Here is a 22,868-nt window from a genome sequence, read left to right as displayed (position 1 = left end):
AAATTAGTAGTCCACTGAAAGTTTTCTGGCAACCTTTTGGCGAACTACTTAATATTCTGGTGAATTCGCCGCAAAGTCGCCAAATGTTTGGCCACAGAGTTGCCACTAGTGGCGATATCTGGCAAACACTTGACACAGTGTTTTGGCGAACTAAAAGGTTTGCAGCGAATTTGCGGCAAAGTTGCGGCGAGTTTGCGGCAAACTTTTCCTTTTGGTACGGGGTGTGATTTTATTTCAGCAAGTCTACTGTATATCATGGTTTGTTTTTTTCACCTGAGCACAAAATGTTCAAGGTGAGCTTTTGTAATCACAATTTGTCCTGTGTCTATTGTCTGTCCTTGCGTCATTCAGATGGTTACAAAACTCTTAACTATTTTTATAAAATTTTAACAAAATTGTTTGTTTGTTTGTTTAGATATTGGTAGTTTATCAGGATGGCACATCAACTACAGTTAGAGAAGAAAAACTACAGACAGTGGGTAAAGGCTGGTTTAGGACTTGGATATTTAAAGGAGGGACTGGTACCATTCTGTAATGACATAGCTGACCAACAACATAAGGATATCTTACAGAACATTAGGTCTACAAAATCACTACCATCAAATGCGACGTGTGGCAGCTGTCGAGTTGATACTCTCAAGCCAGACCATAAGCCAGCAGGGACTGCTGGAAACAAATTTTGTCCTCTTGGGCAAGTAAGATGCAGCTGTTGCTTTACTAAGGGCAAAACTGCTTGTCCGAACAAAATATGTGGCGCCATCTATGACTATATTGTGCAACATCATGCATCTTCACCACCTTCACCTAACTGGAAAAACAGCGATGCTCAACAGTGGTCAGTATACCCTTGGAGCATTTGTAAATGTTTTATAAATGCTCCAGGGTACGAGCATAAGCAATCTGCTAGTGAAACTGATTGTACTGGGTTATTACACCTATTGATAAATAACCAGTATTTTCATAGCCACATTGCATGCAATGTCACAGGAACAAACAATTTGTTTTCAAAGGTAAATCATTATTGAAATTTCTTTTACTTATCTTAAATCAGCTCTATTGTATTGCTTATGTTGTATATTCAGCATCAAAGTAAAAGAGAAAATTAGGAAATCATGAGATATCAATTCTGAGTGCACTGGTGTAGAATAAATTCAATGTACAAGTGTAGATTTGTATATAGAACTTTGTATACAGGCTATTTTTCCAATATCCCATGGGTCCATATATAGGTCCCATTACCAATCCAGACTTTGTTCTTTATTCCAATCCAAGGTACCACCTTTCTATGCCACCGCAGCATATGCGACGCGGTGGCATATAGCGATTCACCTGTGTGTGTTGGTGTGTTTGTGTGTGTGTGTGTTTGTTATTAACCAGGTTTTCAACGAAAACCGCGTTATTGTAATGCCGAAGTCGGCGGGCGGGCGGGCGTCAACTTTTGGTTTCCGCTCAATAACTTAAGTTTGCTTTGGCCTATTGACACCAAACTTGGTGTGTAGGTAGCTTATATCAAGAGGCAGCTTGGGATTGCTACCCAGGTGTCTGTGATCAAGGTCAAGGTCACTGTTACTATAAATAGAAATTCAGTTTCCGCTCAATAACTTGAGTTTGCTTTGGCCTATTGACACCAAACTTGGTGTATGGATAGCTTATATCAAGAGGCAGCTTGGGATTGCTACCCAGGTGTCTGTGATCAAGGTCAAGGTCACTGTTACTAAAAATAGAAATTCAGTTTCTGCTCAATAACTTTGGTTTGCTTTGGCCTATTGACACCAAACTTGGTGTATGGATAGCTTATATCAAGAGGCAGCTTGGGATTGGTACCAAGGTGTCTGTGATCAAGGTCAAGGTCACTGTTACTAAAAATAGAAATTCAGTTTCCGCTCAATAACTTGAGATTGCTTTGGCCTATTCACACCAAACTTGGTGTATGGATAGCTTATATCAAGAGGCAGCTTGGCATTGGTACCAAGGTGTCTGTGATCTAGGTCAAGGTCACTGTTACTAAAAATAGAAATTCAGTTTCCGCTCAATAACTTGAGTTTGCTTTGGCCTATTGACACCAAACTTGGTGTATGGATAGCTTATATCAAGAGGCAGCTTGGGATTGGTACCCAGGTGTCTGTGATCTAGGTCAATGTCACTGTTACTAAAAATAGAAATTCAGTTTCTGCTCAATAACTTGAGATTGCTTTGGCCTATTCACACCAAACTTGGTGTATGGATAGCTTATATCAAGAGGCAGCTTGGGATTGCTACCCAGGTGTCTGTGATCAAGGTCAATGTCACTGTTACTAAAAATAGAAATTCAGTTTCTGCTCAAAAACTTGAGATTGCTTTGCCCTATTGACACCAAACTTGATGAATGGGTAGCTTATATCAAGAGGCAGCTTGGGATTGGTTCCCAGGTGTCTGTGATCAAGGTTAATGCATTTAGTTTTCATGTTATAACTTGAGTTTGCTTTGACCTTTTGACACTGAACTTGCTGAATGGCAGCTTTGGATTGCCACTTAGATATCTGGGTACAAGGTCAAGGTAATTTGCTTACAATAGAATTTTCAGTATCTACTCAATAACTTCAGTGCACTTTGACCTATTGATTGTTGTCACATCAAAACTTGGTCGTTGAAAACCTGGTTTTCGTCGCATTGCGGCGCTTCTTGTATAGATTATATAGTGAACTTAAAAAATCTTCTTGTGAAAAACCACTAGTCCAATTTCAACCAAACTTGGCAGGATTGTTCCTTGGGTGAAGGGCTTCCAAAATTGTTCAAAGAATTTCATTCCATGCAGAAATCTGGTTGCCATGGCAACCAAAAGGAATAATAAGAATAAATTAAAAAAATCTCAGACCCTTAAAAAATCTCAGACCCTTACCAAGATTGTTCAAATTATAGCCCTTGGGTCAAATTCGGCCCCGCCCCGGGGTCATTGATTTTCGCTATATGTACATATAGTAAAATCTTTAAACACCTTCTTGTAAAGACCCAAAAGGCATAGAGCTTAGATATTTTCCATAAGGCATTGTCTGGTAGACCTCTATCCAGATTGTTCAAATTTTAGCCCTGGGGTCAAAATCGGCCCCGCCCCAGGGGTCATTGGTTTTCCTTTTATGTAAATAGTAAAAACTTCAAAAAAATTCTTCTAGCAATTGACCAATGCTAGAGGTTAGTTATTTTGCATGAAACATTATGTTGTAAACCTCTAGCAAGATTGTTCAAATTATAGCCCTGGGGTCAAAATTGCCCCCGCCCTGGGGGTCATTGATTTCAATTTATACATATAGTAAAAAATGAAAAAATCTTATTGTCTGAAGGTACAAGGCTTAGAGCTTTAATATTTGTTAAATAATATCATCTAAAGGTACTGTACCAAAGTTGTTCAAATTTTGCCTCTTGTGTCAAAATTAGCCCTGCCCCTGGGGGCCATAGGTTTTTCTTATATGTATATAGTAAAAACTTAAAAAATCATCTTCTCTAAATTTACAAAGGATAGAGTAAAGAGATTTTGCATGAAACATTGTGTAGTGAACCGCTAGCAAGATTGTTCAAATTATAGCCCTGGGGTCAAAATTGGTTCCGCCCCGGGGGTCATTGATTTTCATTATGTACATAAAGTCAAAAATTGGCCCTGCCCGGGTGTAAAAAGTCCATGCTTTTCCAGGGATTTCCATGGAAAATAAGAGGCTGGAGTATTGGAACAAAATTTTCCAGCCTTTTCCAGCCTGAAGCTGAGAAAAAATGGGCTGGAAAAACAGGGAACATTTTCCATGCTGCATGGAATATTTTCCATGTTTTCCATGGAAAAGCATGGACTTTATTCCATGCTTTTCCATGTACATGGAGTATTGGAACAAAAGTATGGATTTTTTTCCAGGGTATTCCATGTGACTGCCAACCATAGAGACTGGACTTTTTACCATGGTAAATAGTCCAGCCTTGATGGAATAACATGGAAAAAAATCCAGCCTAATTCCAGCATCCCTGAATGTTTTTAAATTTTAAAATTCTCTGACGGAATTCAGCACAGGAATATTTGGGGTGGAATTTTTATTAGTTTAACATGATCACATATTTCTTTCACAAAATTTAATACATATCCTTTAGTCCAAATACAGAATAGAACATCCTACATTCACTATGGCACAAACAGTTTTTTTTCTAGCTGCAGGTTTGGTAGCTAGGTTCTGGTTGTCTTATAAATTTTAGCAATTATTTTGCTCTTACATGTAATCTGTCAATGAGAAACTGTTTTAATCTTAAATTTGTTTCAAGTGCTTCTGATTATTTAAATTACTATTTCTTTTATTGATGTCCATTTTCAGTCCTCTGCCTGTGTTTCCTAGAACTTTTTGTGGTTGTGCTCACCTTTAAAGATAAAATTCATAATAAATTTAACACAGATGTGGTAATGACTTATGTTTTATTGCATATAAATATTATACAGTTATATTTCGTATCTTTTAATAACATCAAATCTAATGTTTCAAATGTATTAACTATTAAATATTAACTATGCTTATGCATATTCAAAAATACTAAAGCAATGCAGTATATCTTATTTCAAAGTGCACAAGTGTTTAAGAATTTCTCTGTACATGTATAAGAATTAAGTAAATATGTGTGACAATATTTATCACCCAGTATGTATTTTTTCAAGAAAAGACATGGAATAAAAAAGTACACGTATTGAGATTTAAAAATATACCTTTTCAGGATTAATACTGCACATCATTATTAAACACTGTTGGTAATTCTCACAGTCACCACTTATGTCCCAGCCTGCAAGTTATGTAATTGTATAATGTAAAATGTTATTTTAGATTGTTCCATTGAAAACACAACACATACATGTAAATATAACAAATGATTATGATGACCCTGTTCAGCTGTACAAAACTACTGATTGTACCATTTAGTCCTATTTAATCAAATTGATTTAATTTGTTTTATTTGTAGGAAATGAAAAAGATCTACTAACAATTGTCATTTTAACAATATACATTATAAAGAAATCATTGAATAATTTATATTTTACAATATATTATACATGTATAGATTAAAAACAATTATCAGAAAAAACAAATGCATGAAGTTGAAAATATAAAAACAACCTTGATCTTGTGTTACAAATGTTGATAGTTTGATATATAATCTGTTTCTGCATGAGGGACAGTTTGATAGTTTGATATATAACCTGTTTCTGCATGAGGGACAGTAGTGAATAACCTCCCCTGAGTACTCCCTATAAATAGATAAGTCCTAAGCTATTGGATTACTCGGACTTTATCGCCTATTTCTTTGTAGCAAACTGAATTAATTAGGCCTAATTATGATCATTTGTAATATTCAGATTAGATATTGCGATAAGATGTAGAATCTGTTGACATAAATTAATCATTTTTGTATACATTGCTTGCAATGTATACAGAGTTATAAGCTATATCTCAGAAAAGATACAGGTTTAATGCATTACCGAACAACATCCACTCCCGGATAAAAACCGCTATAGAAACTAGTTCTTCATTCTGCAGTAGCGTTACATTCCGACTACACATCATTATAATAGTGTTTTGCAAAGTTGTTTAAATGCTTTGAAATTTCCAAATCGTTCATTTTCATGAAATAATAGACTCTACATTCCTTTAAAGAAAACAAAAATTAACTGTTCATTGATAAAATCGTAGTTTATACCTACGCGTTAAACTTCGCATATACGCATGCGCTTGCTAGCATGAATGAATACATCGTAAATATAGTAAAGTCGCCAGCGCTTATGCTAAAACAATACAAAATAAGCTTTTTTTAAACCGCTAGTGTGTTGTGATTAAATGTCCGATTTTAAAATGTATTACACCAATAGAAAGCTTTGGATCTTAGCTTCATCACAATATAAAACTTCAATACATCTTTTGACTCCAAAGTATTTAAATTAACTGTTTAAACCTACCATATTTGTCAGACCATTTTACATGCGATTTATACAGTGAGATACGCAATGATAAGAATAGCCTGTCGTCTGCTAGTTCTAAAAGTGTATATCAGTGTATTATATAAATGGGACGAAACATCTCAGATAGATATTAAATTAAATAAAATTCCCGATTTACATTTATGCAATAAAATTGCCCTAAAATGTTTTACAAAATAAGTATGGAGCACCGTCACAAAATTTACCAGCGTATACCGGAAAATGTTTTTTGTTTTTTTTTAAAAACTGGCAATTATCGTGACTTCGAAAAATAAAAATTACGTAAGCTATTCTTTTGAATACCTTTTTTACACATGACTTTCCTTTCACTTTTGTATGCCTTAGATTTTTGAAAAGAAATATGTTTCTAAATTCAGCGAAGATTGCCTGATTCAGTACGGGTAAAAAAAAAGATTCGGCCTATCGACCGTTCAACCCATTACAATTCGTCGAACTTGGGATATTGACGTATGGAGCTAAATATAGGCATATGTGGCAAGATTCGACGAGAAGAAATAATCATTTCAAACTGTAAATCAGTGTAAGCATTAAGAAATAAATACATTGTTATTTTTATCTGCTTATATTAATTGCCAAAAAACACCAAAAAAAAATACCGAAAAACACTTAAAATACAAAGAAATATTAATTCAGCAATATAAACCATTTTTGATCATGTTATTTGATGAAATTGGTTTTTGTCGGTTATTTGATGAAATGTCGATTGTATATATCGATGATATATACAATTGGTATAATTTCAACAAAATAAGTTTTATCTACTTTTTTCTAACCTTTAAATTATTAAAATTTACTTTCTTTTTGCAACCAGTGTAAATTAGAGAATGATTCTATTCTGTATTAAATGCAATATGAAAGTTTTTTTCGGCAAAGTTACAGTCTAGCGTCAAAAAAAACATGGAAAAGCCGGAAAAACATTTTTTTCGGGCATTAAAAATAGTCGTAGTTAAAACAAGAGCCGCTATTTTTTTTCCAACCTTTTAAATGAATAACTATTACTTTCTTTTGTTACCAATGTAAAATGTCAGTGATGTATATATTTTTATAAATACAGCATGAAAGTGTTTTTCGGATACGTATCGGTCTAGCGTCAAAAAAATGGAAAAGCCCAAAATAAAAAAAAAAAACACATTTTACTTGCAAAGAAATGGGCATTTCAAAAATAGAACTATTAAATAAAATTTTAACCGTCTAAATGAATGATTATAACATTAAAATTTATGTGTAAGAAATGTAAAATATCAGTAATAATTTTGTAATAAACATTGTATGAAATTGTTTATCGGCTATGATACTGCCTAGCGTCAAAAACATAGAAAAAATAAATAAACAAACAACACATTTTACTTGCAATAAAATACTAGATATATTTTTAAAAAAATGCTGCTTAATATATTTTTAATCGTTTAAATGAATAACTATGACATAGAATTTATTACCTTTGTAAAATGTCAGTTATTTTTTGTAATAAGTACAGTATGAAAAAGTCAGTGGTGAAACTTATAGGTTGGCTAGCTCAGGGTGAGGTTAGCCTGGGTTCCAGTCTGTCGATTTTTAGCTCACCTGTCACAAAGTGACAGGGTGAGCTTTTGTGATCGCTTTTCGTCCGGCGTCCGGCCGGCGTCCGTATGTAAACTTTTACTTTAAATGACATCTCCTCATAAACCACTAAGCCAATTTCATCCAAACTTCACAGGAATGTTTCTTTGGTGGTCACCTTTAAAAATTGTTCAAAGAATTTAATTCCATGCAGAACTCTGGTTGCCATGGCAACCGAAGAAAAAACTTTAAATATCTTCTTTTAAAAAACCATAAGAGCTAGAGCTTAGATATTTGGCATGAAACATCTTCTAGTGAGTGTCTACCAAGTTTGTTCAAATAAAAGCCCTGGGGTCAAAATTGCCCCCGCTCCGGGGGGTCATTGATTTTCCCTATATGCATATAGTAAAAACTTAAAAAATCTTCTTTTAAAGAACCCAAAGAGCTAGAGCTAAGATATTTAGCATGAAACATGTTCTAATGAGTGTCTACCAAGTTTGTTCAAATAAAAGCCCTGGGGTCAAAATTGGCCCCGCCCCGGGGGTCATTGATTTTCCCTATATGCATATAGTAAATACTTAAAAAATCTTCTTTTAAAGAACCCAAAGAGCTAGAGCTAAGATATTTAGCATGAAACATGTTCTAATGGGTGTCTACCAAGTTTGTTCAAATAAAAGCCCTGGGGTCAAAATTGGCCCCGCCCCGGGGGGTTATTGATTTTTCGTATATGCATATAGTAAAAACTTAAAAAATCTTCTTTTAAAGAACCAAAAGAGGTAGAGCTAAGATATTTAGCATGAAACATGTTCTAATTAGAGTCTACCAAGTTTGTTCAAATAAAAGCCCTGGGGTCAAAATTGGCCCCGCCCAGGGGGGTCATTGATTTTCCCTATATGCATATAGTAAATACTTAAAAAATCTTCTTTTAAAGAACCCAAAGAGCTAGAGCTAAGATATTTAGCATGAAACATGTTCTAATGGGTGTCTACCAAGTTTGTTCAAATAAAAGCCCTGGGGTCAAAATTGGCCCCGCCCCGGGGGGTTATTGATTTTTCCTATATGCATATAGTAAAAACTTAAAAAATCTTCTTTTAAAGAACCAAAAGAGTTAGAGCTAAGATATTTAGCATGAAACATGTTCTAATTAGAGTCTACCAAGTTTGTTCAAATAAAAGCCCTGGGGTCAAAATTGGCCCCGCTCCGGGGGGGTCATTGATTTTCCCTATATGCATATAGTAAAAACTTAAAAAATCTTCTTTTAAAGAACTCAAAGAGCTATGGCTAAGATGTTTAGCATGAAACATGTTCTAATAGGTGTCTACAAGTTTTTTCAAATAAAAGCCCTGGGGTCAAAATTGGGCACCGGCCCCGGGGGTCATTGATTTTCCTTATATGTGTATGGCAAAAACTTAAAAAATCTTCTTTGAAAAAACCCAAATAGCTAGAGTTAAGATATTTAAGCATGAAACATCTTTTAGTGAGTGTCTACAAAGTTTGTTCAAATAAAAGACCTGGGTCAAAATTGGCCCTGCCCGGGGGGTCATTGATTTTTCTTTATATGTGTATAGCAAAAACTTAAAATCTTCTTTGAAAAAACCAATAGCTAGAGTTTAGATATTAAGCATGAAACATCTTCTAGTAAGTGTCTACAAAGTTTGTTCAAATAAAAGCCCTGGGGTCAAAACTGGCCCGGCCCCAGGGGTGTCATTGTTTTTAAACTATATGTGTATAGTAAAAACTTAAAAAAAAATCTTCTTTTAAAAAGCCCAATGAGCTAGAGCTTAGATGTTTAGCATGAAACATCTTCTAATGGGTGTCTACCAAGTTTTGTGCAAATAAAAGCCCTTGGGTTAAATTGGCCCTGCAACCTTGGCGGGGGGGGGGGGGGTTGGGGGGGGCCTATATACAGGTGAGCGACCTCAGGGCCATCATGGCCCTCTTGTTTGTTATGTTTCTGTTTGGCAAAATCGACACTATCAAAACGACGAACGAATACGGAATATTAAGCGCATATGTTATGAACAAAAAAATGTTATGAATAAGCAAAAGCTATCAACGCCTGAATCCCAGGCTAGGTGAGGTTTAAGATTGTTGAATGTCGGCCATCCATCTTATGTCAAATCTGGTCTGTCCATATTAGCATCGTCGGATACCCACGGCCGAACCATTTACATTTATCAGTCAGGTATCAACCACGTGTATCCGATGCTGACATTACAGTTGTTAACAATCTGCTGGTCATTTAGTTTGTTAACACTCTACTGGTCACCCTTTGTCCCAAATGTCAAACAACATCGTAAGAATGTGTGTGACAGGTGTTGCTCGAGTTTGAACATGGATCACCTTGGTTGAAAATCAGAAGTATGTCACAATAGCCAAAAAAAGAAAAAAAAATGTTTTAGCTCAATGGATCTAAAGTTAAGAAGTTGGTAACACACCTGATTATGGAAAAACCCTTGTTAACTTGCTGTCCAATATAAATGAATTTCTTGGAAAGGTTGTTCATGAAGACTATTATGTACAATTATTGAATAATGAAAATATTACAGTACATTTGAATTGTTGTGATTATAGATTTCATTTTTTATTAAATTAACGATAAAGTTAATGCATTTGAAAATTAATGTGTAGAGATTAATACAACGCACCGGAATATATTTATTAATGCATCAAAGTACAGTACATAGATGTACTGTAATTTTGGTAATTAAGTCTTGTAGGATGATTCAATTAATTGACTTTGTATAGAGTTCAAACCAGATCATGTATTTTATCAGATAGCATCACTGGAAACTCAATATGACTGTTTCAATATTCTATACTGCAGTCCATTTAACGGGTGTTTCAAAAAATGATTTCTTTATTGCTCATCTATCAGCTTGTCCTAGCAATACACAGATGGAACATTACATCTTCCTTGACTCATAAATAACTTTTGAAGAAAAAAGCCTTGGTGCATGTGAATCACTTGTTAGGGACATTGATCTTGGTCAGAAGATGATCCCTATTGTTTTCGAGGTCAGTAGGTTAAAATCAACATGGCTTTGATGTCAAAAATGGATTATATTATCAAGCAATGTATACTTCAGTACTTTCAGTGCTTTGATTTCCTTAAGGTTTACATATTTGTTGATGCATGTGTAAGGGGGCAGGGGACCTAAAAATGAAAAATTTTGTATTTCAGTGTGACCAGAAACACAATTCCAAATATTTCAAAATATGTTTCACAGGCAGATAACCAGTTGCACAGCATTATTCAATGATATATGACAAACATTGAAAAAAATAATAGTTTGTATGCATTGCTCCTTCAAAAAATGACTGACAGCAATTTATATTTACCCCCACCCAGCCAAAATCACACCTAAAATATACCAATATGGGCAATCTTCATGAAGGTGCAGCATACTCCAGAATCCGCCCGATTCCTTTAAAAATATCATTAACACGCAGTGCAAGCCATGGCATTTTCAGAAATGACAAATAAAGTGTCTGTCATACGTTTAGATTTTTCACAAAATTTATCTGAAATTTCTTACTTGTTTGGCGCCAACTGTCAAAGCTTGATTTTTAACTTTTTCACCTCCATTCGGAGAGTCAGAAATACATACAAAGCTACCAAAATGCTTAGTTTCGGGTAAAAACCCAAAAATATATCTCATTTACTACACACAAACAAGAAAGAATTACAATGACAGAGAAATATCAGAAGTTATCAGTACCTTCAAAACACCATGTCTGAGTTATTAAAAAATTTGACCGGGGCCATCATTCGAATATGTCCCCTGCCCCCTAAATAATTGATTAAGACATATCAACCTGTCTTATATAAAACTCAACGATAAAAGCAAAGGATTCCAAATATTTGGACCTACTTACATTTTGGTTAAACTCGGTTTTTATCAAGGGAAGATAATCCACTACTGTCCCCCATTGATGTAACTTAAGGTTTATAAATACCTGATTCTGTTCTATATCTCTTTGTCCCAGGTGATTCTAATTGTTATCATACCAATACATGTAGCTTAAACACTTTAAAGTCTTAAAACAAAACAATATCTCCAAAAACTGGCTAAAATATCAAGTACATCCTCTGTAATTTGCACTCTTTCTGACCCAGATATCTTAGAATTCAAAATTTACAACAGTTACTGGACAGGTCTATCATTATGTAAAGCAGGGTTTAATCTGCTCATCATTTTAACCTTTTATTCTTTGAGCGTAAAAGAAAGTATCAAATAAGCTAATATATAGATTTTAAAGATCATTACAAATTTTTGTACAAAAAAGAAAGGAATTAGATTTTGCAAATGTCCCTTTAGACACATTCTTCATATGAAATTTATAATGTTATCTCTCCCCAAAATAATCACATGGAACAGTCTGATCTGAAATGACCAGTGGCAGTAAATTTAGTCATGCACAGATAGGTTAGAAATGCTGGTCAATGAGTTTTAATCAGAGCTCTGATCTGAGTGTGTAGTGTAAAATCTCAGTGGATGTAGTTTATTTATTTTCCTAAATACATTGGTATTGGTCAATTTAATATAGAATATATATGAGATTTCTTTCATGCACTGTTATTGTTTTGTTTATTTATTTATTGTTATCAAAAACATGAATTCTTACAATTTTTAAAAATGGCAAGCAATGCAATCCCATCTTGATTATTATAGTGTCTGAATGATTTAATCACAGACTTTAATTAATTTTTATAGTTAAACTTAAAGCCTGTAATTTAAATGGATATTATTTCATTGTACATAACTTCATGTAGATTTATTTAAATAATAAATATGTATTTTGAACAATCAATTTCATTAATTTTTTATTAATTTTATGTCTTTTAGCATTATAAGACATTTTTTTCTGAGATACCCTTTTTCAACTACATAAAAAAGTATAAAGTGTCAAATTTCAAATCATTTACAGTAACTTGCATTAAAAATAAATGATTTGATTGTATATTTTCTTCGTAAATTTACAATATTGTGCTGAATAATAAAGGGTAAGATTTCTTGTAATTTTTACAAGTTTTTTCCAGCATACTTAGAGAAAGTTTAACACATTTCCAGCATCAAAAAAAATCTAAGTAAGTAAAGTCCATGGTTTCCCAGGCTTTTACACAAATGTTCCAGCCAATTTCCAGCCTATTTGCCAGCAATGCTGGAAATGGCTGGAAAAAAAAAAGTCCACATAGCATGGAAAAAATACCAATTTTCCATGAATTTCCATGAAATTCCATGCTTTTCCATAGTTTTCCAGGGTTTCCTACCAGCCTCTCTTTCCAGGCTTACCGCTGGAAAATCTACACCCAGGGGTGCCGGGGTCAGTGATTCTCATTATGTTACACATTGTAAAAAAGAAAATAAAACAAATGTTTTTCTGAATGGGAGAAAGCTAATAGCTTAGATATTTGACATTTGACTTGAAATGTTGTTTGGTGACCTGTATAGAGTTTTGTTATTAAACCCTTGGGTCAAAAATAATGCCTTGCCCAAGGGGACAGTGACCTACTTTTTCTTGTCCTTTGATGTACATTTTGACATTTTGACCATTTGCACAGTTTTAATTGTAAAATTGAACTTTGACCTAGATTTTGATGATGTGACCTACTTTCTTGTCCTTTGATGTACAGCTATAAAATTTGAACTCTGCGGTGGCATAGCATTTTTATGCCCCCGCCATATAATGGCAGGGGCATATAGTGTTACCCAGTGTTCCGTCATTCCGTCCTTCCGTCATCATCAGTTCATTATCTTAATAACCGTTGCACATATTGAACTCAAATTTGACATATGGATATGTCATGAGAAAATACAGGTCAAGTTTGAAATTGGTCATGGTTCAATGATTTTTGGCAGAGTTATGCCCTTTTACTTTTAAAATAATATGAAATTTTTCAGTTTCCCCCCCCCCCCCGTTCATTATCTCCCCAACGGTACAACACATTTAACTCAAACTTGACATATGGATATGTCATGAAAAATACAGGTCAAGTTCGAAAATTGGTCATGGTTCAATGATTTTTGGCAGAGTAATGCCCCTTTTACTTTGAAAATAATATGAAATTTTCAGTTTCCGTTCATTAACTCCCCAATGGTAACAACACATTCAACTCAAACTTGACATATGGATATGTCAAAGGAACGTGCAGGTCAAGTTCAAATTTGGTCATGGTTCGATAATTTTTGGCAGAGTTATGCCCCCTTTCACTTTGAAAATAATATGAAATTTTCAGTTTCCATTTATTATCTCCCCAACAGTATTACACATTCAACTCAAATTTGACATATGAATATGTTTTTGGAATGCGCAGGCCAAGTTCGAATTCGGTCATGGTTAAATGATTTTTGGCAGAGTAATGCCCCTTTCACTTTGAAAATGATATGAAATTTACAGTTTCTGCTCATTATCAACCCAACAGTGTTACATATTCAACTCAAAATTGACATAATATTCCCTTGCAGAAATTACTGGTAATTTACCAGGATTTTACTAGGATTTTAGTGGGAAATCCCAGGAATATTTACAGGGATAATTCCTAGGAAATGCAAGGAAATCTGAGGAATTTCCAGTTACTGGCTGGCGGTAATTGGAATGACTGAAAACTACTGGTAATTACTAGAAAAAAAATGTGAAACTAGGAATGCCTTAGATCGACTTGTACTGGAAAATCTAATTACTGAGAATGACCTGCCCACGGTATTTGGAACATTTTTCTAGTCACTCCCAGGCATTTCAAGGCATTTCAAAGACCTATGATAAAACCAGTAACTCCTGGTATTTTTATAATCTTAGGAATGAGTGAGAACGACCTGCCCACGGTATTTGGAACATTTTTTCTGGTAATTCCTTGGCATTTCAAGAACTTGGATATCCCAGAAGTTCCTGGTATTTCCATGATCTTAGGAATGGCTGGAATAGCCTAGGATTGCATTGTACTGGAAATTTCCTAGCAACTGGGTATGACTGGACCACAGCTGAATTACTGTTACTAGGGCCACCAAAGGATCATTACGATTAAAATCAAATAATCAGTTTTTGTAGAAGATATCATTACAAGAAATTGCTGACAATACAAGATGCCATTGGACACAGGGCAATCACATTACTTCACATAAGCACATTGTACTGATGTGAACTAAAATGTGCACTTTTAAATCCAGTTAAATGACAAGCAGTTCAACATCAGTCATAAGCAAACTATTAAATTTAATAAAAAGCATGATTGCATATGAAACAAAGTATTTTCCTTACAGTTTAATTGTTTTTGTATTGTTTAGACACACTTCTTTAGATATATATCATTGTAGTTACTGGAATGCAATGAGCTTTGGCAATAACACTTGACTTAAGATTCCTTTCTTAAAACAGTGTAACCTGTGACACCTCTTTGAATTTAGTACTAAAAGTTAAAACAATATAATACTTGACTAGGTCACTCCTAGATTTTAATTTGCTTTCATCTTTTTCTAAACTGATTGAATGAGGGACATACGATCACTTAAACAGCCTAAGAAACGTCACTTAAACTGTACAAAACATGACGCAAGAAACCTCCAGTATTACATGCAACTCCTACATTTTCTATTGCTGTCTTCTGAAATGAGTAAATCCTTGCTGTAAGATCCAATTTTTGCCAGTTTAATAATTTTCTTGTCATCAAATCTTTCATATTGAGAATCGCAGTAATCCACTGAATTGATGGTAATCAAATGAAATGTTCATCTTTGGTAATCCAACCACTTCTTTACATTTTCACAGAATTATATATATATACAACAGATAGGAAGCTCTAAAAATAGATAATAGTCAGATTCAGACCCACAATCCTTTGCAGGCTTCGGTGATAATTGGGTTTTCTCGATAGTCTCCAATTTTCGCACTCTCGTTAAACTTGGACGATATCCATGAATTATTGTTTACACCCGACATAGATTTTCATCAGAGAAATATTTGTATAGAAAAGTGTGTATAGTACCTTTTACAATGAATAACTATTGCTTCTTATTTAATAAAAAAAATGTTTCATCTTCCTCTTGAAATTCAATATGGCGGTGTTTTGGCTATGTTTACCCAGGATGCATCAAATCTCTGAAAATCCCAAAACATATGATAACTTATAAGAACACAATTCTGCCAATACTGAATTTAACTGTGTGACATCACAGTTTCTTCTCCATGTATATTTAGCTCCATGGCATTTTGTACAACTTGTCCTCTTTCAATTATCTGAAGAATTTATGACAGTTTCTATAGCAAAACATCTAAACATCAGCTTAGTTTTTGACCCGTTTTATAGATTTAAGCTCTCACTCTCCTCAGCTTTGAACATCATCCACAAGTTAGTTGAACTCCTGCCTTTGTGGCCTTGTGGTACCAATTCATATCTGAAATCAAACAAATACATTTCTCTACATATGGAAATATACCAAGATATTTGAATATGAAATAAATACTAATCACTTGGCAGGACGTGAAGTGGATGCACACTTGGTTCAAGCGAGTAAAATCATCGCAAACTTGACAAAATGGTTTCTGTGTCTTAAATATTTACAAAACTCTCGCATATTTTTTCAGGTACCGGTAAGTGGGTTCGTATGTTATTTGATTTTTTTTAAATGGCCATTCATGAAGGAAGTGTTTATGACACACTCTGTTCTGGGTCTCAGATTTGTAGCTTTGGTTATACAAAGCTATTGAAGTTATATAGAGGATATTTGTTTGTTTTGCATGTAAGATAGAAATATAATTTCACTGAGTGAACTGGTGTTCACGAATGAAATATATTTCAATCTTATATGTAAAACAAATAAATTTTCTTTTTATTTCATGCTTTTTAAGTGATTTTAAGTATTTTTTACTGATTTTGCCGCGTTACGTCGCTCATTCTCCTTTGTGACGTCATCACATCATGACGTCACATTATCAAGCTTGAAAAATAGTTCTGTTAAATTTCTCTCATTTTGTTACATTTTTAATATGATGTATGGTGACATCGACTTTCTTTTCCTAAAGAAGCAAAATTTACGCATGACAGCATTTATTTCTGTCTGTTATTCCATTTAGTAATGATTTTCTTTTCATCCGCATTTAGATATAGTCCGGCTACAGTGAAAATTATATTTTATAAATTTCACTAGTGGTTTATCAGAATATAATCATCTGAGATATTCCAATAAAACACTGGAAAGCATGAAATAAAAACTGGTCATGTACATATTTTGAAATTTGATAAGTGAAAATCCAGGCGGTTTTTATGCTCATTTATTCGCATATGTAAGTTTTGAAGTTCACCAAAAAAGGCAAACTAATGAAAATATACTGTGTATTTTTTTTATTATTATTTATTATCATTGTTATTCCTGTAATTTAGTTCCTGTAATTTAGTGATGTTGATCATTATTTCTGTAAAGTTGGTTGATTCTAACTCCAGCACTCAAGGAACAAATAACACAACATAATGAAACGGTTTTTACAAAGTCAAGGGAAATAACTCTACAAATACGGGATAAATCCACAAGCGGAACCCAAGGTGCACAACTACATACAGTCGGCATCGTACTTTTGTCCACCTTTATTGAGCGACTTTTTTATTAAGCGGCCGCATAAAATCCCTCCCGATGATTTTACTATATAAGTTAATTCCATTAAACGACGATTTTATATCGCGGCCAGCGGCTACTAAATGTCCGCCCAAATGTACAAAATTCAGTGTTAAAGTATCTATTAAACGGCCGTGACAAACAATCGTCCCTACGGACATTCTCACCTGTGTAATTAGCGAGTAGGTTTGAACAAACAAATATTTTTCATGGTCATTGGTCTTAAAGTATCTATTAAAGGGAGACACAGGCAAAATTTTCATTTCTTAGTTTTGATTTTTTTATTCCTAATTCTGTAAATGCCCTCAAAAAGAATATATTAGACAGTCAAATGAACAAAACTTTCCTCCATATAAAGAATTAAATGGTGGTTTCCTAACCTGACCCGCGTGGGTCAGGTTAGAGCGCTAGGATTTCACAAAAGTTATCACAGTGAACTCTGGAAACGTAAAAGAACGTGTCAAATGAATGACTTAGACTTGTTTCAGTCATACAATATCCACATTATCTGTTATTGTAACTTCAAGGGTTTGTTCAAGTCACATGACTTGTTTTAAAACTATTCGGTGATTCTATTGGCGTTCAACATATATAGATATATTTATGTTTCGAATCCAAAATATATAGAATTTAAAGAGAAATTCATGCTGAAACTTTTAGAAATGTCATTTCAGCGCGAGTTGAATACAAAAGATCATTTTAGTATTTTTGTCATTATTTTGCCTGAATATCCCTTTAAACTGCCGTCAATTAGACCGTCACAAATAATTGTCGTTTAAAAACGAAATTAATAACAATTGCAATCGTTTCAAAATCGGAAAGAAAGAAACAGTTTTCCGATAGTACTATTTATTGTGACATATTTTGTCAGAGCAATAACGTATCGCAACACCGCATTGGCACATTTTTGTCATGTGCTCAGAGTGACCTCCCTAATTGAAAATGACGTTGGAACGAGCGAAAAAATGACAGACAACTAATAATACCGGATAAATTGAATGAGGAAATCGTGCATGGAATTGAGTCTGAGTAAATAGCAAATGCCATCGTTTGTAGTCAAAATAAAATCGTGAAACGTAGTGGACTAAATATTACAGCCTTTCATTGCTGATGGTGTAGGTGCTCATCTGATGCTTTATAAAAATACATGTAGTACCCCATTAAATATAACCCTTCGACAAAAAAAAAAATAAAAAAATATATAATGATAATCTAAGATCTCTCAAACTTAAATGTTTTGAAATCGGGGTAGTGTGAAAACTACTTGCTGAAAAAATCAAGAACTTTAAAACTCATTGCATGAAAAATTATCTTGAGGTCTGGCTGATGATTTGAAAGTATGTTCAGCAGGAGATGTGTATAGATGTGTATGAACATATTAATAATATATGACAATATGCTTTTTTTTCAAGGTCAAAATGACCTGTTAATAGTATTATGAGCGTAGATCACATTTGTACACAAATTTCTACTAAAAAAAACAAACACATATAATATGTATAAAATTTATGCCTTTTGTTTGAAAAAGTCATCAATATGATATTGATGACTTTTTCAAACAAAAGGCATAAATGTAATTATGAAACTGTAATACATAATAATTATATAATATTGTACAGTTTTTGTTTTTATAAAAAGATGTTATTATATCAATGACTTATATTATAATAAAGTCTCGAATTTTCCAGAATTCTATTGAGAGACCACTTTATTAAGAGACCACTTTTTGGCAGTCCCGTGAGTGGTCTCTTAATACAATGTCGACTGTATGCTGAACGACCTTCCTGTAAGGTTTAATGACTCTATGTCAAATCCTTATTGAGTTAAATTCGACACAAGTTGAAAATCGCAAATTTTTACTAAGTCAAGGGCAATAACGCTAAAAATACTGAATAAATCCAAACAAAAATACACAAGTGCACAACTGCACATGGCGGCCGGCCAGGGTGTTCACTAGCCATAAAATCCTGAGGGTCATTTTGACTAAGTTTTATCGACTACAAGGTCAAATCCCCATGATTTTAACAAAATTTGACCCTCCAGTTAAAATCCTGAAGGTCAAATCAGGCCTTTTGGAAATTTGAAGGGTCATAGAGTCATTTCAAGGGTCAAACGGACACCCTTCATGCTGATCAACATTCCTGTAAAGATTCATGACAGTGACTATAGGTCAAATACTTTTTGAGTTACATCCGACACAAAAGAGAACAGACGGACAAGGGTAAATCTAGAGTGGGGCCACAAAAATATCTTGTTCAAGCGTGTTCAACCACTTCACATCCTGCCCGTGTAAATTTTAAGAGAAGTTAGTTAAATATATAGTAGAATAAATTCAAAACTGGATTTCGGGCGAGTATATTCAAAAATCTTAAATTCAATGACTGAGATTAAGGCAATGTATTCAGGTTAGTGCTTAAAGTATGACACTGTTTGTGCTATTTTTGTTCTTTGCAAATCGTCATGTGGGATTTATTTTAATGGACCAGTATTCAGATTCTCTAGTATAGGCTTAGGCAGTGTCAAAGACAAACCATTTTAGCTAGGCTGTCACCTGGACCGCTGACAGATAAATTTTGGTGGCCTAGACAACTTTTTAGTGGTCCAATAATTCCTATACATGATCAGAAATCTAGAGATTAAATCCCACACACACACACACACATATACACACAAAACAAAAACAAACAGAAAAACATGATTTTTGGAGGTATCTTATTGTGTTTTAAAAATACTGTGAGTCAGTAATGTGTTATTTTAAAATACAGACATGATGTAGGCTTATTGAACATCATCTTTTCTTGTTGATATTGTTTATCATATTCTAATATATAACTACATAAATTAATGGTGATATAAAAATATTGTTTCTTTATGAAAAACTTTTTATTCTAATACAAGTGCAAAATTGCTAAGGTAGTGAACTGTCTGCATACTAGGGTATTGAACTGTCTGGGGCTAAAAAAAAACCTGCTACCATGCATTTTTCAAAAAAATATTTTAAAATTTTAGAGGGCACAAGCAAATAATTTCCTGCATGGAAGCACAACCATCTTCAATGATGCTTTGTTTTTTATTCATTATTATTATATCGTTCCGGTTCAACAAAGAAATAAATAAAAACAGGTCGCGAAAATATGTGACAAATGTCCGTTTACGCAATAGTTCCAGTAAGGTTTAAGTATCTTAACTGTAACGAGGAATAAGCTGGAAATACAATTATTATTTCTATTGTTACTGTCGTCAAATTGTTACAAAATAATTCTTTAAGAAGTGAAGAAAGATCATTAAAATAATCTCTAGACTCTTCATTTTTTCTAGGGGTCATAAACACGGGAAAAAATCAGTGCATTTATGATAATACTCACAGTGATTTTTTTTCGATTGCAGCTTTGAAGGTCTTCTTCTGATAATTTGCTTGAGCAATTTCACCTTCCTCGTTGTATGTCTTTATTGGGGAGACGATATCAGTTCACTGTTGATATGAGACGAAGTGTCTGCCGTCTTTGAATATTGCGCGCACAATAAACCTGTGTTCTACGTAATAAACCTGTGTACTACGTCAGTAACATGTGCTTGATACGCATACTTTCGTGTAATTCCATTGTTTTTGCCGTCAATACAATGACTGAATAATTTCAATTATATCGTTGAATTTTATTTCACAAATCTATTATTTATTTTAAGCCCAACAAGCGCTTGAATTTCATACAAAGCTACAGTAGTTTCCATAACAATTGTGTTGCTACGTCATCAGTATACGTATCCAATACGTCATGAAATTATGCTCGTCTTGGTTAGCGTAAATATACGGATATTGCTCGAGTATAATCGTAAAGGTTCGCTGGTTAAGTAAAGACTAAGTTAACATCGTTAATTTCCGTCAGCATAAATATTACCTGCCACATACAGTAGGCCTACTTTAATTCAGCACACGAGTCAATTTGCCACATGGGATTTTCACCTATGCAATAATAATCACCTTAAATCCACCCCTAATTACATATACATGTTCAAATCACACTAAATTACAATGTCAACAGGCAGTATAGACTATAGGCCGTGTATAAAGTGGTTTATACACACAGTCTGTGCACTGAAGCATGACATCAGTGGATGCAATTTGACAGCGCTAAAAATAGCTCTACACAACTGATAAGAATTACATACTTCAGATGTCAATTATTGATTGTTTTTTTAAGGTTTATAATACGTCTTTGATTTACTTGGAGTACCTGTACATTTGTTTTTTCTTTTGGGATTATATATTCCTAATACATTTTGGTAATATCTATTAATTGAATGGCCAATGATAAAATTGTCATAAATGCAGGTTGACCATTAAGGTCAATTGATTATTAAATTTCAATTAAATAATAATAATAATAATAGTAATCCTAGAATTTAATTTTTTTTTAAATAAAACAACTTACAGTACTGATCTAGATCTATTTACTCAATATTTTTCTAGGATTACTATTATTATTATTATTTAATTGAAATTCAATAATTAAGTAATCCTAGAAAAATATTAGTAAATAGATCTAGATCAGTACTGTATGTTGTTTTATTTAAAAAAAAAGAAAGAAAACATTTTTTTTTTCAATTTTATTGTCTTCCTTCTTTATTTACTTGTTTACTTTCAACAAAGAGAATTCCTAGTCTTTAGGAATTTATGTAAGATTCAAGGAATTTAGCACAAATGTTTAGGATTTTGTTCTTACAAGATAAATTCTAAGTAATTCCTAAAGACTAAGAATTTTGCAAAATCTTAAGTCTTAGAAATCTCAGAAAATAAATTACAATTCCTAGTATAACTTAGAAATTGATGAGATGTTTGAAAATTATTAGAAATGTCTAGTTCTCAGTAACTAGTACTTCCTAGGCCATACTAGAATAGCCAAGACTGGTTTTAACATTCTGGAATTTTCTAGGATAATAACTGGGAAATACTAGGACTTTTTAAATACCAGTATATATTTCTGCAAGGGAATTGGATATGTCAAAGTAATGCGCAGGTCAAGTTGGAATTTGGTCATGGTTCGATGATTTTTAGCTCGACTTTTTTTTTTTTTTTTTTTTTGAAAAAAAAGTAGAGGTATTGTTATAGTCAGGTCCGGCGTTGCCGTCTCCGTTGCCGTTGCCGTCCGAAAACTTGTACCTGGATCATAACTTTTTTATTTCTTGGTGTATTGTCTTCATACTTGGCCACAACAACCCTTGGACAAGACCTTTCAGTAGACCACACTAACCTTGACCTTCATCCATAAATGACCTTGACCTTCAAGGGTTAAAAGTCCAATTTTTGCTTGTTCATGCTGTTATTGGCTGTTACTTTGTTATTTTTGAATGGATTGTCTTCAAACTTGAACATAATAATCTTCAAGGATATCCCTTAAAAATAACCAGTCAGACCTTGACATTCACTCATCAATGACCTGACTTTGAAGGTCAAATTATTGAAATTTTCATTTTTTTGGCTATTATTGGCTGTAACTTTGTTATTTTTGAATGGATTGTCTTCAAACTTGAACATAATAATCTTCAAAAGATAACTGTTAAAAATATACCGAAAGACCTTGACCTTCACTCATTAATGACATTGCCTTTGAAGGTCAAATTATTGAAATTTTCATTGTTTTGGCAGTAACTGACTGTAACTTTGCTATTTTTGAAGGGATAAACTTCATATTATAACAGAACATTCTTAAGGACCAGACCTTGTTGTTTAT

At 33.6% G+C, this 22,868-nt stretch overlaps 1 protein-coding gene across 1 annotated transcript in view; it reads left to right on the top strand.

The window, feature by feature from the left end:
• Nucleotides 1-397: 397 nt before the first annotated feature.
• The window catches only part of LOC132739288 (uncharacterized protein CXorf38 homolog), a 52,681-nt gene continuing 30,210 nt past the window's right edge, over nt 398-22,868 (top strand). The window contains exon 1 of the mRNA XM_060726964.1: nt 398-1,010. Within this exon, the coding sequence (XP_060582947.1) occupies nt 435-1,010 (576 nt within the window). The 5' untranslated portion in view covers nt 398-434. The remainder of the gene's footprint in view (nt 1,011-22,868) is intronic.

This window comes from Ruditapes philippinarum, unplaced genomic scaffold, assembly GCF_026571515.1.
Source record: "Ruditapes philippinarum isolate M1 unplaced genomic scaffold, ASM2657151v2 ctg2901_1_1_1_1, whole genome shotgun sequence".
Taxonomy (NCBI): Eukaryota; Metazoa; Mollusca; class Bivalvia; order Venerida; family Veneridae; genus Ruditapes; species Ruditapes philippinarum.
The sequence above is the reverse complement of the archived record's forward strand: the minus strand, read 5'-3'. Positions and strand labels throughout refer to the sequence as shown.